Raw genomic sequence first — 13,593 nt, forward strand, 5'->3', positions numbered from 1 at the left:
AGCTTAAATTACTTTTCTATAGATTAATACAAAACCAGAGAGAACTAAAATTCTACACCCATGTTTCAAAATCGTTAGCATTTTCATATCGAATAATACTTACAGTAGCTTTCATCACTGAATTCCTATTTAGAAAAAATTTCACTACCATATAAATGATGATAAAGTCAAGAATAAACTCTATAACTATTACCTAAAAATTACATTTTGGGGAATTTTCATTTGTTGAAACAACTAACATTCCAGAGTTTGTTCCCCAATTTACTGATTTTATAAAAAAACACCTGGCTGGTGTAGCTCAGTGGATTGAGTGCCAGCCTACAAACCAAAAGGACACCAGTTTCCCAGTTGAGGGTGCTTGACAGGCAACCACATATTGATACTTCTCTCCCTCTCTCCCTCCTTTCCCTTCTCTCTAAAAATAAATAAATAAAATCGTTTAAAAAAGAAAAACAGAGGTCTACATAACAACTTGCTATATTTACATAAAGAACTTTTTACTTTGGCACCAACAGCTGTGCCAGCAGCAACAAACCAGTCCAATCTTGCACTATCTCCACTGTCTGACTCAGCAAGCCAGAAGGGCCACAAAGGAGCAGCTTCTTTACTTGTGTGAGTCTCCTCAAGAACAGGAATTCTATCTTGATACATTCCTAGTATTTCCAGCATCTATTCTGCCCTACAAATGATGGCATTCTGCAATGTTTACTAAATCAACACTCCTGAATGCCACTCTCTAGACACTATGACCTTATTAAATGTTCTGGAAGAAAAGATGCTCAGCAAATCTCATGTCCTCAATTACATCACAAATGGGTGGTAGACTATCACCAAGTTCTCACACTTTGCAACAGATACTAGTGGTAAAAAAGTCTACAGCACAGATTTTCAGGTCTATTCTTAAAATAATGTATCAACATATCTCTAGTAACAACAACTTTGAAAAGCCCAAACACATGCCAATAAGCAACCTATATGGTAGCTTTCTCATTCCTCTTACTTAGAGAAGGAAGTTTCTGGATCTTCACTGCTTCAAGAACCTAAAGATGAACTTACCATCATCTAAAGTGATGTCCTGTAGACCAATTGTTGAAAAGTTAGGTTCTTGCTCTTCAGGTTCAGGCTTAATGTTCACAGTTGCTTTGTCAGATGAAAATGAAGCTGGATCACACAAATTATGACATATTAAGGATGAAGGTGCAGAAAGACCTCCCTGACCTGTACTTTGTGCTTGAGTTGAATGCTGTCCAGAATGCACTCTGGTGGCTAGAGTTGGTGAGGAGGCAGTTCCTGAGCTAGGAGATTGGTAAGGCATAGGCTGTAGCTGAGGAGACGAAGGTCCGGAGAGTGGTGAACTGGCCAGGGGATGAGAAGCTGCTGGGGAAACTGCTGTAGCAGACCCTAACTGTGAAGAACCATATGTAATAGACTGTAACTGGGGGGAAGGCTGACCTGTGACCTGGTCAGCAACTGGAGAAGAAAGAGATCTTTGTCCTGTGTTTGAACAATGGTATTCCATTGACTGCAGATGAGGGAGGGTATGCACAGAATGAGGTATATGGGTTAAGATATGTCCTGGTGAGGCTGAGTTTGAAGAATGAAAAGGTATGGATGATGGTGGTTGGCAGCCAAGATTTATCAAACTAGGAAGAGCTGCATCTTGCTGAAACAAAACTGGAACAAACTCTTGACTAGAGGCAGCATTAACAGGAAGACAAGTTGGTCCGTTGTACACAACATTAGTTTGCATAGGCTCATAGGAAGACCCCACAGGAGGTGTTGGTGTGACTTGAAAAGGCTGGTGCATGACTGAAGAAGGTATCATATGCTGTTCTTTACCAGCACTCTCATCCCTACACTGCAACTGTGGCAGATGAGATGATGTTACCATGGATGCATATGTTTGCTGGATGGGACAAACCAAGCTTCTCTGTGCTGACAGTACACTGTCACATCCATGTCCTGTATCTGAGGAAGGCCTCTGGGTCTGGGCAGGATGAGGCACAGGCAATGATGGAACTGAAGCCAAGTCAATTTCCTCTCTGTGTTCTTGCTTCATCAAAACTGGAAAAAAAATTAAATCAAATGTCACTATATAATACAAAAAACATTTTAAAGCCTTCATTCTAGGCTACACAATGATAGCACAAATCCAAGTCACAGATTGCCTGCAACAATGGAGAGAGAATGCAAAAAGGAAAAAAACAACCACCTTCAAAATGGCTTCAGAGAAGACAGATGATATAAAATATGTGAAGTCAACAAGTATAAGGCAACAGGGAATGGTTCCTGCTCTAAAAGTATTCAAGTCAAAACAACAACAAAAACAAAGGCCATGCTTTTAAGCACTGCAAGTAATACTGTATTATCAATGAAGATCCCACTTTACCATTCCATCGAGCAAAACAGAAAATACAAGTATCAGCTATTATCCCTTATCACATCAAAAAAAGCACAGATTCATGTTTTAGAATGAGTCTACCTGATGAAAGGCCTACTCAAAGCAGGAATCAATGTGTTTTGTTTATTTTGTTTAATATGTACATCAAAACAGAAAAGAACCACCACTTAATTTGTGTGTCAAAGACAACTGATTTCACTGTTTCTCTTAGCAAGCACTTGAGTCCGTTTTTCTAGAAATTATCTACTTTAGCTTCCCACTGAAGTGCTATATAACTCATTCAAAAATAATTTTCCTAAATTGACATCTCCTTGTTCCTTTCAAGTTTGTACTACTTATTAACATAATTAAAAATTTCATAATCTTCACAAAATAAAACTACAGTTGACCCTTGAACAACACAGGTTTTGAACTGTGCAAGTCCAATTAAACATCAATTTTTTCCAATAAATATCTGTGCTGTTTTGGGAGTCCATGGATGGGGAGGGTCGACTGTAATTCATTTTACATAGAAAGAAAATAACTATGAGACCCAAAGCAACGTAAAAATCTCATCTGAACATTTACCAAACCCTTGCCAAGTACAATTCTCTTCATATAAGTGTGGTCTTTATCTGAGGAAGTGAATTAAGACCATCTTGATAATATCTTTTATTGTAGAAGAGGCAACTAATGAAGAGCAACTTATTTGGGGAGCATCTGGGTTCTACACTTCAGTCTGGCTTCCTAGCAAGAACAGCATGGCTCATCATTCATCTACTTAAACCTCTAAATCTGGCAATTGGTGAGCCAACAACCCCAAGGAAAGAGAGAAAGGTATATCCCCAATCTTCTTGTTGCTTCTGTCACAACGCTCATATTCCTGACCCAGTCCTCCATTCAGCTTCTGGTTCTTGTTCAGGTGTTCCAAGTACAGTTCACTGTGTCTAATCTAATGCCTTTTTTTTTAAATCCTCACTTGAGGACGTTTATTGATTTTAAAGAAAGAGGAAGGAGGAGAGAGAATGAATGAGAAAGAAACATCAATGTAAGAGAGAAGCACTGATCGGCTGCCTCCCATATGTGCCCTGACCAGGGATTGAACCCACAACCTAAGTATGTGCTCTGAGCGGGAATTGAACCAGCAAACTTTTGGTGTGTGGGATGACTCTCCAACCAACTAAGCCACCTGGCCAGGGTTCTAATGTCTTAACATACTTATTTTTCTTCTGACTTTTGCAGAACTAGAGCTTTCTCCCTAGACCACTAAATTCCCCCCCCCCCTTTTACTTCAACTCCTACTCAGGTCCCAGGAAAGCCACAGTAAATTCTATACCCAAAGTTACAGTTCTGCGTAAGGAGGGAGAATATCAAGAAAGCCTACTCTCATCCCTGAGCAGATGGGGCCTGCACTAAAAAGGAGAGGGAGAGATTGAAAACTCTAGCAAAACATCTATCTTTTTCTGCATGATCCAAACCTTATTTCTATGTTCCTGACCCATATCTTTATATCTAGACTGAGAGTTCTGCTTTGCTAAACCAAGTGTATTTCCACACTGCCAAACCAAGTATCACCCTTTAGTCTGTAAGGGATTCAGACTCCAACCTGACCAAAAGGAAATCCCCATTGCTCATCTATGACAACTTATTCTTTTTTTTTTTAAGTCAATGATTTTATTAAGGGAGAAATAAGTTGCTCGAATGTTAAGTGGCTGTAGGCAAAGGAAAGAAGCATGTTAAAAGTCAGGAGTGTTGGTAAAGGAACCGGAGCACTAAGGGCTCTGCTCTACAAACGGTCTGAACCCAGGGTTTCCGTATTTCTCCACAGCTTGGCATCTCGTGGGTCACTTGCTATTCAAAAGATTCTGGAGACCAAATGAAACAGAATTCTTTTGGTTATCAACCAAGAGTCTTTGGGTCTTCACTCAGCCAAGGCATCCAGTGACAATATAATTTATGTTTCAGATTCATGTGGAGAATTCACAAGTCTTTTTCGCATTGCATTGCCATGCTCCCTGCTCTTGATCCTCTTGTCCATGTACTCCTTCTTCAAGCATTTGCTCATCTCCCGATCAAGATCATTGCAATGACCAAAAAATTTCAGAATGCTGTGATTTTTGTGACAATCCTTAAGTAAGTTGATCAACACGTTGCATTCTTCAGTGTGCAAGTGTGGAGATAAGTCAGGATGCATCTTTAGGAGGAGCTGGAGCACAGCAGAGCAACCAGCGAAGGCTCCTCACCCCAAAACAGGGTTGCCTGGGTGCCAGGGCCAGGGGACCCTGAAGTAGGGAACGCACTCCACAGCTGACCCGCTAGGCCAGCCCCCGCCACCTATGACAACTTATTCTTATTTGAGGAAAATAACATTTGAGAGACCTTTCAATATTAAGAATGAGCTGAGTTTTAAAACAGACTAACTCTACCTTTTGTGCTATATATGCTCCTTTTCAAATCTAGCATGTTGATGGATGGAGTGATACAGAAAAATTCACTGGTGTTATGGTTTTCAAAGTATGAGAAGCCTCACGCTGTTTTTCAACTGGTGAATGTAGAAGAGTAGAATCCAAAGAGTGGGAACTCTCTGAATTTCCTCTTCCAGTACAAATAGAGCATCTAAACTTGCTTTAGTTCTTTTTTTTTATATTGGCTTTTTGCATAAAAATCGAAGAATAAAATAATTTAAGCAGTTTGAATATATATTCTCATTTTAACCTCTCTATATATTCTCATTTTATATAGAGAGGTTAACCAGTGGGTACAGTCTGGCATGGAACTGAGATCTGATATCCTGATTGTAAGGCAAGTTTTCTCTCCCAATCAAAACCACCGCAATCCGAAAGTCAGTCTGTCTGGTCAACTATTTACAACACAGAATATATTTTCCTACAGGCAAAATACTACACAAGAGTCTGGCTCTAATGCTGCCCTTAAAAGCTCCATTATTCCAAAACCAGAGCACAGATGATACCTCCAGTATAAAAAACTTCTGCTAGGCTTCAGACAGAGATACATTCCCCTCAACAATTTCAGGGACGCTGGGGTAAGGGTGAGACTCCCCCATCAGAAGTCTGGAGTTCATGGCTGGGAAGAAGTTCAGGCAGCACCACTAATAAAGAGCTCTGTGCTCTATTAACTACCTTCATTTTATAAAGTAAACTGATTATGGGACAAATAATGCTAAACAGCATTTTTAGTTTTCAAAAAATTTAAAAGATTCAGACATTTGCAATTAATGATAATTTCTCTACTTTTATTGATATTGGTCAGATCCCTACGGCTGGGGGTTTCCAAAAAGGTAACAAACTGATAAATCCTTTAATAAAAAACAAGAAACTTATGACTACCTAAAATTTTTATAGGTAAAATTTTAATAGGAATTACTTGCCACAAACATAAAAGGCTAAAATATTTAATATAAAGAACTCACACAAATTAATAAGACACATGAAATAGCTCTAACATAATGACAGGGTTAAATACTAGGATACGAAGAAGATCTTAAAATTTGGCAGAACTCTTAGCTGCTGATGAGAAAAAGTAAATATGCTCATGCTACAAAATTAGTATATATGATATTGTTCCATTTCTATTCTTCAAAAGTTGTGTCTCTACATGGGTCAAAAGGATCTAGGACAGAACAATAGTTTCCCAACTTGTCTTCCCAACCTTTCTTTAAAGACAAGAAATACAGTAGTGTATTTCTTTTTGTAAAAATGTTATTTAATAAAAAGTCAAATGCTACAGAGATAAAAACAGCAATCAGCCAGGACAAGGACTGTCCAAACACTCCTGTGTGTCCATCCTTCCTTCTGTTAGTATGCCCCCTGATCTCTGTTCTGTCAACTGTAAGGCCAGTGATGACAGCTGCAATCCAATCCAATACTCTCCCTGCGCTCTGGGGGCCCCACTGATTTTCATTCTCCTACGAATGCCCACAAGGACACTGCCTTTATATTGTCCTCTTGGTTTGTGAGCTAACAATGTAAATGTGTTACATTCTTCTTTCTGTTTACCATTCAGTTACTACCACTATGATGGTGGTCATCAAAACCTCTAATCTGCTGACACTATTGTTCCCCCATCCATGCCCAGCAGCCCTCTCCCTTCTTATTCAGGTTAGACTTCACAGTCCCCATCTCAATAGCATTTGATAAGACTCCTGAACTGTATGCCATTAGTTGCTGTCTTTATAACAACTGTACCAAACTTCTCCACACTCTTCACACTGCCATATAACCACACTGCCCACAAAAGGAAAATTCACATGCCATTCTTTACAGAAAAAAAGACACTATCATATGGAAACCCACTAAATTCTCTAATACTGTATCTATAAACCTTCCTAATGCACATCCATTGTGTTCATTTTCTTTACCTTCCCTCCTGTTCTCCTATCTAAGGCTCATTCTACCTTCTGTATTTTAAATTCTGTGTCCTTCCAACTTTCTGAGGAGCCTGATAATGTTTTATCCTCATTAATGCTCTCCCCTTTGGGCATTCAAAACACTACCTATTTGAATCACCTCCCCGCCACCCCCCGCCAAAGATTTTATTTATTTATTTTCAGAGAGAGGGGAAGGGAGGGAGAAAGAGAGAAAGAAACATCGATGAGAGAAAGAAACATTGAATGGTTGCCTCATGCACACCCCAAACTGGGGACCTGGCTGGGAATCCAACAAGTGACCCTTTGGTTTGCAAGCCAGTACTCAACCCACTAAGCACATTAACCAGGGCAAATCACCTTTTTAACACTGAGCCTCTCATACACATACACCTCTCACTCTCCACAGTTAGTAATTTGAAAACACTGATCACCAACATCTTACAGAGATAGAAGAAATATGAGGAAAATAAGTTTATTTTTAACTTTTTAATGTACTGAGTACGTAGGACATATAACACTATAAATTTAAGGTGTGCATGTTAATTTGACATATTTATATATTGTAGGAAAAATGATATGTGGAACACAAATTTAATGTCACCCCCTGGTAAAACTGACTTCTTGCAGTACACAGGGCACAAGGAGAGTTCACACATATTCACAAACACCTGCCCTTCCTGTAGTACTGGTGATTTTTGGGAGATTCTAAAAACAGACTCAAATCTACATTCAAATGTCTAATTTCCTTATAATAAAATAACAACTGTCATCACACCTAACATTTAAAGTCAATACAAGCTTTAGAGATGAGACATATGCTAGAATTTTTACTGATTATAAACCACCCTGCCTTGAACACTGTAATACAGGATGCACCAAATAACTTTTTATTCATTATGAAAGAAAGGTCTGTAGTAAACCATCACAACTCCTCATACCTGGTGTGTAAGTAAAACGTTGAGACTGGCTTTTTTTCCTCTTGCCATTGCAAAGATAAAAGTGCACCTGCACTGCAGCTGTAACTGCTGGGTTATGATATGGAGGAACTTCAAGGACAATGTGAGCCTAAGGAGCATGGAAAGCAAGATTGTATTACACTCAGAACTAAAAATGAAACGCACCTGCTAAACTCAGCACTACACGAGCCTTAGATCTACCCAGGCCCTTCCATCATAGATCATTATGCGGAAAAACTGATTATGTCTGGAGATATATTCTATGGATACTTCAGTCTATGGACCCTCTAAAGAGATAAGCTCTTTAAAATTAAATGAAATATTGCTTTTTATTCACTCAATTGGGTTTCTTGTTGTAACAGAAATAAAAGGTCTAACATACTTTGAAGTGAAATACTTTGTTCAAATAAATATTATAGGTGAGTATTGCAGGCACAATGTAGAGCTCCTTGCCCCTAATGAAGGAGCAGTTACATTTATATAAGTCCTAAAATTACATTCAGCCCTTTGAAGACAATCCATGAGGCCAATGTGGCCCCCCAGTGAAAATGAGTTTGATACCCTTGCTATACATCCTAACTGGAAGTCTATTCTCGTTTTTAATCAAGTTTCTTATTTCCCAAGTTATGTTATATTCAGATTTCTTATCTTAAATTTTATATTCAAAATGTTCTAAATTGTCAATACACAAAATTTGTACCCATATAAAAATAATTTTACACAAGTAGCGTGAAAACCTTTTGCTCCAAACTGAATGCAGTCTCTAACACTCTCTCCCGAAGTCTTTGAACAGCACTGTGGGAAGTGGTATTCTCTATTACAGAGAAGATTCTGTCTCCATGCCAACCAGGAAGGAACCACAGCTTTCTGTTGAATCCTGAATGGCCTGATGCTGAAGAGTTGGAAATAGCGAGGGCTTGTCCTCTTTCTATTTCTGCCTACTATATATGGTCTTTACTGAATTTGATTTCTTCACTGAGTTCAGAGAAATAAATTAATGGTAACTTCTCTAAGAAACTTCTAATAATCTTTCATTTCTAATTTTGCCTATCCTATACACAAAGAGGTGAAAGACACAAGTTATCTTTCATCAACTTTAATTTTAATATCAGAAGGTATCTTGTATCTAAATTTCTAAATATTTTAAGTTACTTTCCTATTACTCAATAGATAAAAGACTCTTCATCTACACCACAAGCAGCACTAATTTTCTCATTAAGCTTCTTAAATATTTCTAAAGAAATAAGATAAATTTCTTACCCCTTGACATTTTTCCCTGATTATTTTCCCTTCTACCTCCCACTGAGGTCGTCCATCTGTTGAAAGAAACAACTTACAGTTAAAAGGAATTCAAGTCACAAAGCATATAAACAAAAATCTAATGTTATTTAGTATCACAAATTTACTGGCAAAGGGCATCTGTTTCTCACTGACTTCCATAAAGATCTTGGGATGCCTGGGTTAGCAGGCCTCATTGAGTTTATTCTACTAAGTGATATTTGAAAGTCCTGTGAGAGCATCTCCACCAAGATGTGGCCAACTTCTGCTAGTATGCCTTAAGTAATGGAAAATTTACTCTTACCAAGTAACCCACTTCCTCTCTGGACAATAACTGCTGTTGGAAAGCTCTCTGTGATAGATCAAATCTGTCTCTTTAAAATGTCTAACACTTGTCAAGCACTACTCCTTGCAGCCACCATCCATAACTGTTTAAAAGCAGCTACATTTGCCTGTGTCTCTCATCTCCTGCTGGCTAACATCTCCATTTCTGCATCAATCCTTTATACAATAGTTTAGCCTTCCTGGTCACTCTTCTTTGAATATTCCTCCAGTGTGACCATCTCCCTCCAAATGCCCCAAGCCCAGGACTGAATAGTCCAGGTGAGAAATAACCCAGCACTGCAGACAGTAACTAAAGCTCTTAGTAACCTTATGCAGAGATGCTGTGTCCCTGTTAGTAAGTTTTCAGAGAGAGTGGCCCCATGTTCTCTCTCATACTCGCTGTGTGTATTCAGAAGTGTCCCTCGGTGTGCCACATTTCCTATTGCCCAGAGTAGGCAATAGGAAGCTCAAGCTCCCACACTGTGTGCTTACGCAGCTGCCCTCCCAAACCCTTGTTATGTTGATTTCTCCCTACTGGACTTCATTTTCTTAGATCATTTTGTGTCAAGATCTTTTTGGATACTGATGGTCTTCTAAAATGGGCTTCTAGGCTTTCCAGATTTCTGTCACATGAAGATCTATCCAGCATATTTTCTGTCTCTTCATCCCGAGTGAACTGTTTACCTGGGAAGAGCCCCACCTACTACTAAAGCTCTCCTTCCAGTCTGATGAACTTCTGTTCTAAAGTGTTCTTTTTATGTCAGAGCATTCACCCAGGGACTAACCTACACAACTATCTCCACAGCCAGCATGACTTCACCTGGTCTATGAAGATATTAGGAGAGACTCAACCAAATGCACCTTCCAGATTGTGATGATCATTTTCTGTCCAGAAACTAGGTAATAGCTGTCCTTGTACACAAGAGGCACTATTAAAAAATGCCTACTTAGCATTATAGCTCCAGTTCAGCAACCATTTGCTGGGTCCCCTGTGCCAGGGACTTTGGGCTATTGAAATAATAAAGACAGGATAACTTGCTTTCAGTCTGTGGCAAAAAGGCAAATACCAACAGTTCATTATAATGAAACGTGGTGGTCACACTAACTAATAAAAGTGCATTCTGGAGGAACCAAGCACCTTGGGATGAAAGTATGAGACAAGAAAGGCTTCCTAAGTAGCTCTTGAACTAAGGCTTACATATAAGGTGGAATTAGATGATGCAAGGAGAAGGATAGTCTAGGCTGAAGAAATAATATGAGCAAAAGCAGGATTGCAAGAAACCACATGATATAGGGAACCATAGTAGCTGTGTTGCTGGAGTATAAAGTATGAGGCAGGGAGCAGTAAGAAACAAGGGTGGAAAGACAGGCAACGGACCGTGTCCTAAATGCCACGTTAAGGAGCCTAAAAAATGAAGAGATCACTGGAGGTGCCTTCAGAATGGGAGTTACATGTTCACAGCTGCAATCTCATCCAAAGCCAGTTAACTACCACCATGTAACATGATTCGATTTAAATCAATATCTCTTAAAAACAAAGCTCTGTATTTAATATAGATTTTAATATAAATTAAATTTAAATTTAATATAAATGTAATTATATTAAATATAAATTTAATATAAATTCCACAGTGAAGCTGCTTTATAGATACATATTATATTCAGACACAAATGAATTTTTATAATGCAAAGTGATAGCTTTAAGATATCTCTTCCTCATACTTCTTGCTTTGCTTCAAATATGATCTTTGCAAAAAGACATTCATTGACCACCTGACAGAGATTTCACTATTCTATCACTATCACTGAAAGTGATTCACTATCACTTTACACTCTTACTTCACTGTACTTTTATCTGGAATTATCTTATTCACTTATCTGTTTATGTTTATTGTCTGTGTACCCACTTGAAGGTAGGCTCTATCAAAGAAGGCAACCTGAAGACTATTTACTATTATGTCCCCAATGTCTAGTGTTTTTCATGTCCCAGTTGCTTTATACATAATTGATAAATTAATAAATTGTGAAACAAAACTGGTAAGATGTGCAGGTATTGGTCAGAGTTGAAGGGGTTGGAAGGAAGTAAATTTTAAGAGAGAAGATGACATTTGGAAACATGCTTACCAGCCTGAGAAGGCGGCCCTGACATTAATGAAGTTGGGCAACCCAGTGAGAAACTGGTTTGTGAAGTCTGACAAGTTTTCGTATTTTAAGTATTGGTAGGATGTAAGTAGCACATTTCTTTATAAGTAGCAATTTTAAGTGGATACTTTTAAACACAGGTTTGAAGTTTGTTTAGGAGAAAGAATGTGACTATAGACAGAGATCTTGCAGCTGATGAAACTGCCAGAACAAAGGAACATAATGAAAAGAAAGTTGAATATAGAACCTTGGGAAACATCTATATTTAAGGGCCAGAAAAACTGAGGGAAAAAAAAAGATGAGTGTGAATAAAAATGTGCTGAGAAGCAGATAAGTACAATTACACAAAAGCCAAGAAAGAAAAGGGTGTCGAGAAAAAGAGTAGATAGCCGACTGTCAAATTTTTAGGAGGTTACAATTCCAATACAGGGAAAGACAGATTGAAAAGTAAGTAGCAGGTAAGGCAATGAAGGTAGATGACAGATTACTCTTCCAAGGGGCTGGATGATAAACAAAAGAAATGAAACCACTGCTTATGAGGATGACAGAGTCAAGGGAAAAGGTATGTTTAGGATGGGAAGATTTGAACATATTTAAACTTCAAGAAAAAGTATTTGGTGGAAAAAGAGATACTACAATTATACAAGACAAGCTATGTGGCAATATATAATCTCAAATAGTTAAGTTTTAAAAAAATGAAAAGTATTTAAATTAATAAAACAATTTAGCCCCCCAAAAGGTAAAAAGAAGAAAAAATGCAGAAATTAGATAAACAAAACAATAACACAACTAAAAGGATCAATAAAGCCAAATACTCTGGAAAATCTAATGAAAAAAAACAGATGACACAAATAACAGCAGAAAAAAACAATTTAAAAAGCGTATGATTCCACATGCAGGGAGTATTACAAGCAAACCAATGTCGATAAATTTTAAAACTTATGTAAAATTAAATAATGGTGTGAAACAATGGAAAAAATGTAAATTGTTCTCTGCCTCCAGTTCCTAGCATATGGTTCTTAAAACCTGGTAAGGCGGTGGGTGTGGGGGGGACCCAAAAAACACAGAATTATTTTCTAAAGGGCAGGCCCCTTGTAGTACAGGCTTCCCCTGCTAGGTGAGTGTTCTAGGAACCCATCTGTAACAGTGCACCACCTGGCAATGTTGTGAGAGGATGTGTTCAGCTTCAGTGAACTTTTCTGAAGACTCTTTCGACGTGTTTGTCCATCTCATTATGGGTGATTTAACAGCGCACCTGTCCACACCAGCCTGAGTATTCAGCAGTTTTTGACCAAAAATGGCATGACCCCCGTGTCTCACCCTCCCTATTCATCTGATCTTACCCCAAAGGCAATAGCCCCATAAAAAAGTCTTCAAAGAAAATTTTTTTGCTGATGTGGAAGAGTGAAAGAAAACAAAACAAAAAATACAGCAGAAGCACTAAAAGGCATCATAATCAACAAGTTCAAAAACTGTTTTGAGCCCTAGCTAGTGTTTTGAGTGCCAGCCTGCGCAACAAAAGGTCACCAGGTCTGATACCCAGTCAGGGCACATGCCAGGGTTGCTGGCCAGGTGCCCAGTAGGGGGCACATGAGAGGCAACCACACACTGATGTTTCTCTCCCTTTCTCCCCTCTCTAAAAGTAAATAAATAAAATCTTTAAAAATTTTTATTTTTTAAAAAAACCTGTTTTGAGTAGAGAAAAAATGAAGAGTACTTTGAAGGTGGCTGAAGTTTACAAATATAAGAATACACACACAGTTTTAATAAATGAATTGTTTTTTGAGGGACCCCCCAAGCCATCATTTCCTGATAAGAGCACTAGAAGCATCTTTTTTCCTCTAATATTTGGTTCCTGACATAGAGGTCCTAAATCCCTTGGACTTTCCTAGATCAAATATGATTGTCTTTTGTTCAAAGAAGGGAACTTCATCCAGGGTGGGCTCCCTTCTAAGCCATACTTAGAAGCTTGGGACTTTCAGGCCCACCCTCCCTTCTCCAGAGAGGAAAGAGGGGCTGGAAATGGAATAATCAATCAATCATATCTATGTGATGAAGCTGCCATAAAAATTCTCATACTATGGGGTTCAGGGAGCTTCTGTGTTACTGAACATATGCAAGTGCTA

At 38.5% G+C, this 13,593-nt stretch overlaps 2 protein-coding genes across 4 annotated transcripts in view; both read right to left on the reverse strand.

Annotated features, from left to right (window-relative positions):
• NFATC3 (nuclear factor of activated T cells 3) overlaps positions 1–13,593 on the reverse strand; it is a 111,808-nt gene that overhangs the window by 24,674 nt on the left and 73,541 nt on the right. For all 3 annotated transcript variants that reach the window (XM_037041439.1, XM_037041438.1, XM_037041440.1), the window contains exons 7-9: positions 8,984–9,039; positions 7,706–7,832; positions 1,057–2,064 (exon numbers count right to left, since the gene is read on the reverse strand). In XM_037041439.1, the coding sequence (XP_036897334.1) occupies positions 1,057–2,064; positions 7,706–7,832; positions 8,984–9,039 (1,191 nt within the window). The remainder of the gene's footprint in view (positions 1–1,056; positions 2,065–7,705; positions 7,833–8,983; positions 9,040–13,593) is intronic.
• Positions 4,043–4,719, reverse strand: LOC118983831 (COX assembly mitochondrial protein 2 homolog). The gene has a single exon (XM_037041451.1). The coding sequence runs from the start codon at positions 4,572–4,574 to the stop codon at positions 4,335–4,337; it is 240 nt and encodes a 79-aa protein (XP_036897346.1). The 5' UTR covers positions 4,575–4,719; the 3' UTR covers positions 4,043–4,334.

Source organism: Sturnira hondurensis, unplaced genomic scaffold (assembly GCF_014824575.4).
Source record: "Sturnira hondurensis isolate 20B ecotype Veracruz unplaced genomic scaffold, ASM1482457v3 Scaffold0003090, whole genome shotgun sequence".
NCBI lineage: Eukaryota > Metazoa > Chordata > Mammalia > Chiroptera > Phyllostomidae > Sturnira > Sturnira hondurensis.

Excerpts from the sequence above, each read along its gene's own strand:
- LOC118983831 (XM_037041451.1), bottom strand. The coding sequence starts at position 4,574 with ATGCATCCTGACTTATCTCCACACTTGCACACTGAAGAATGCAACGTG.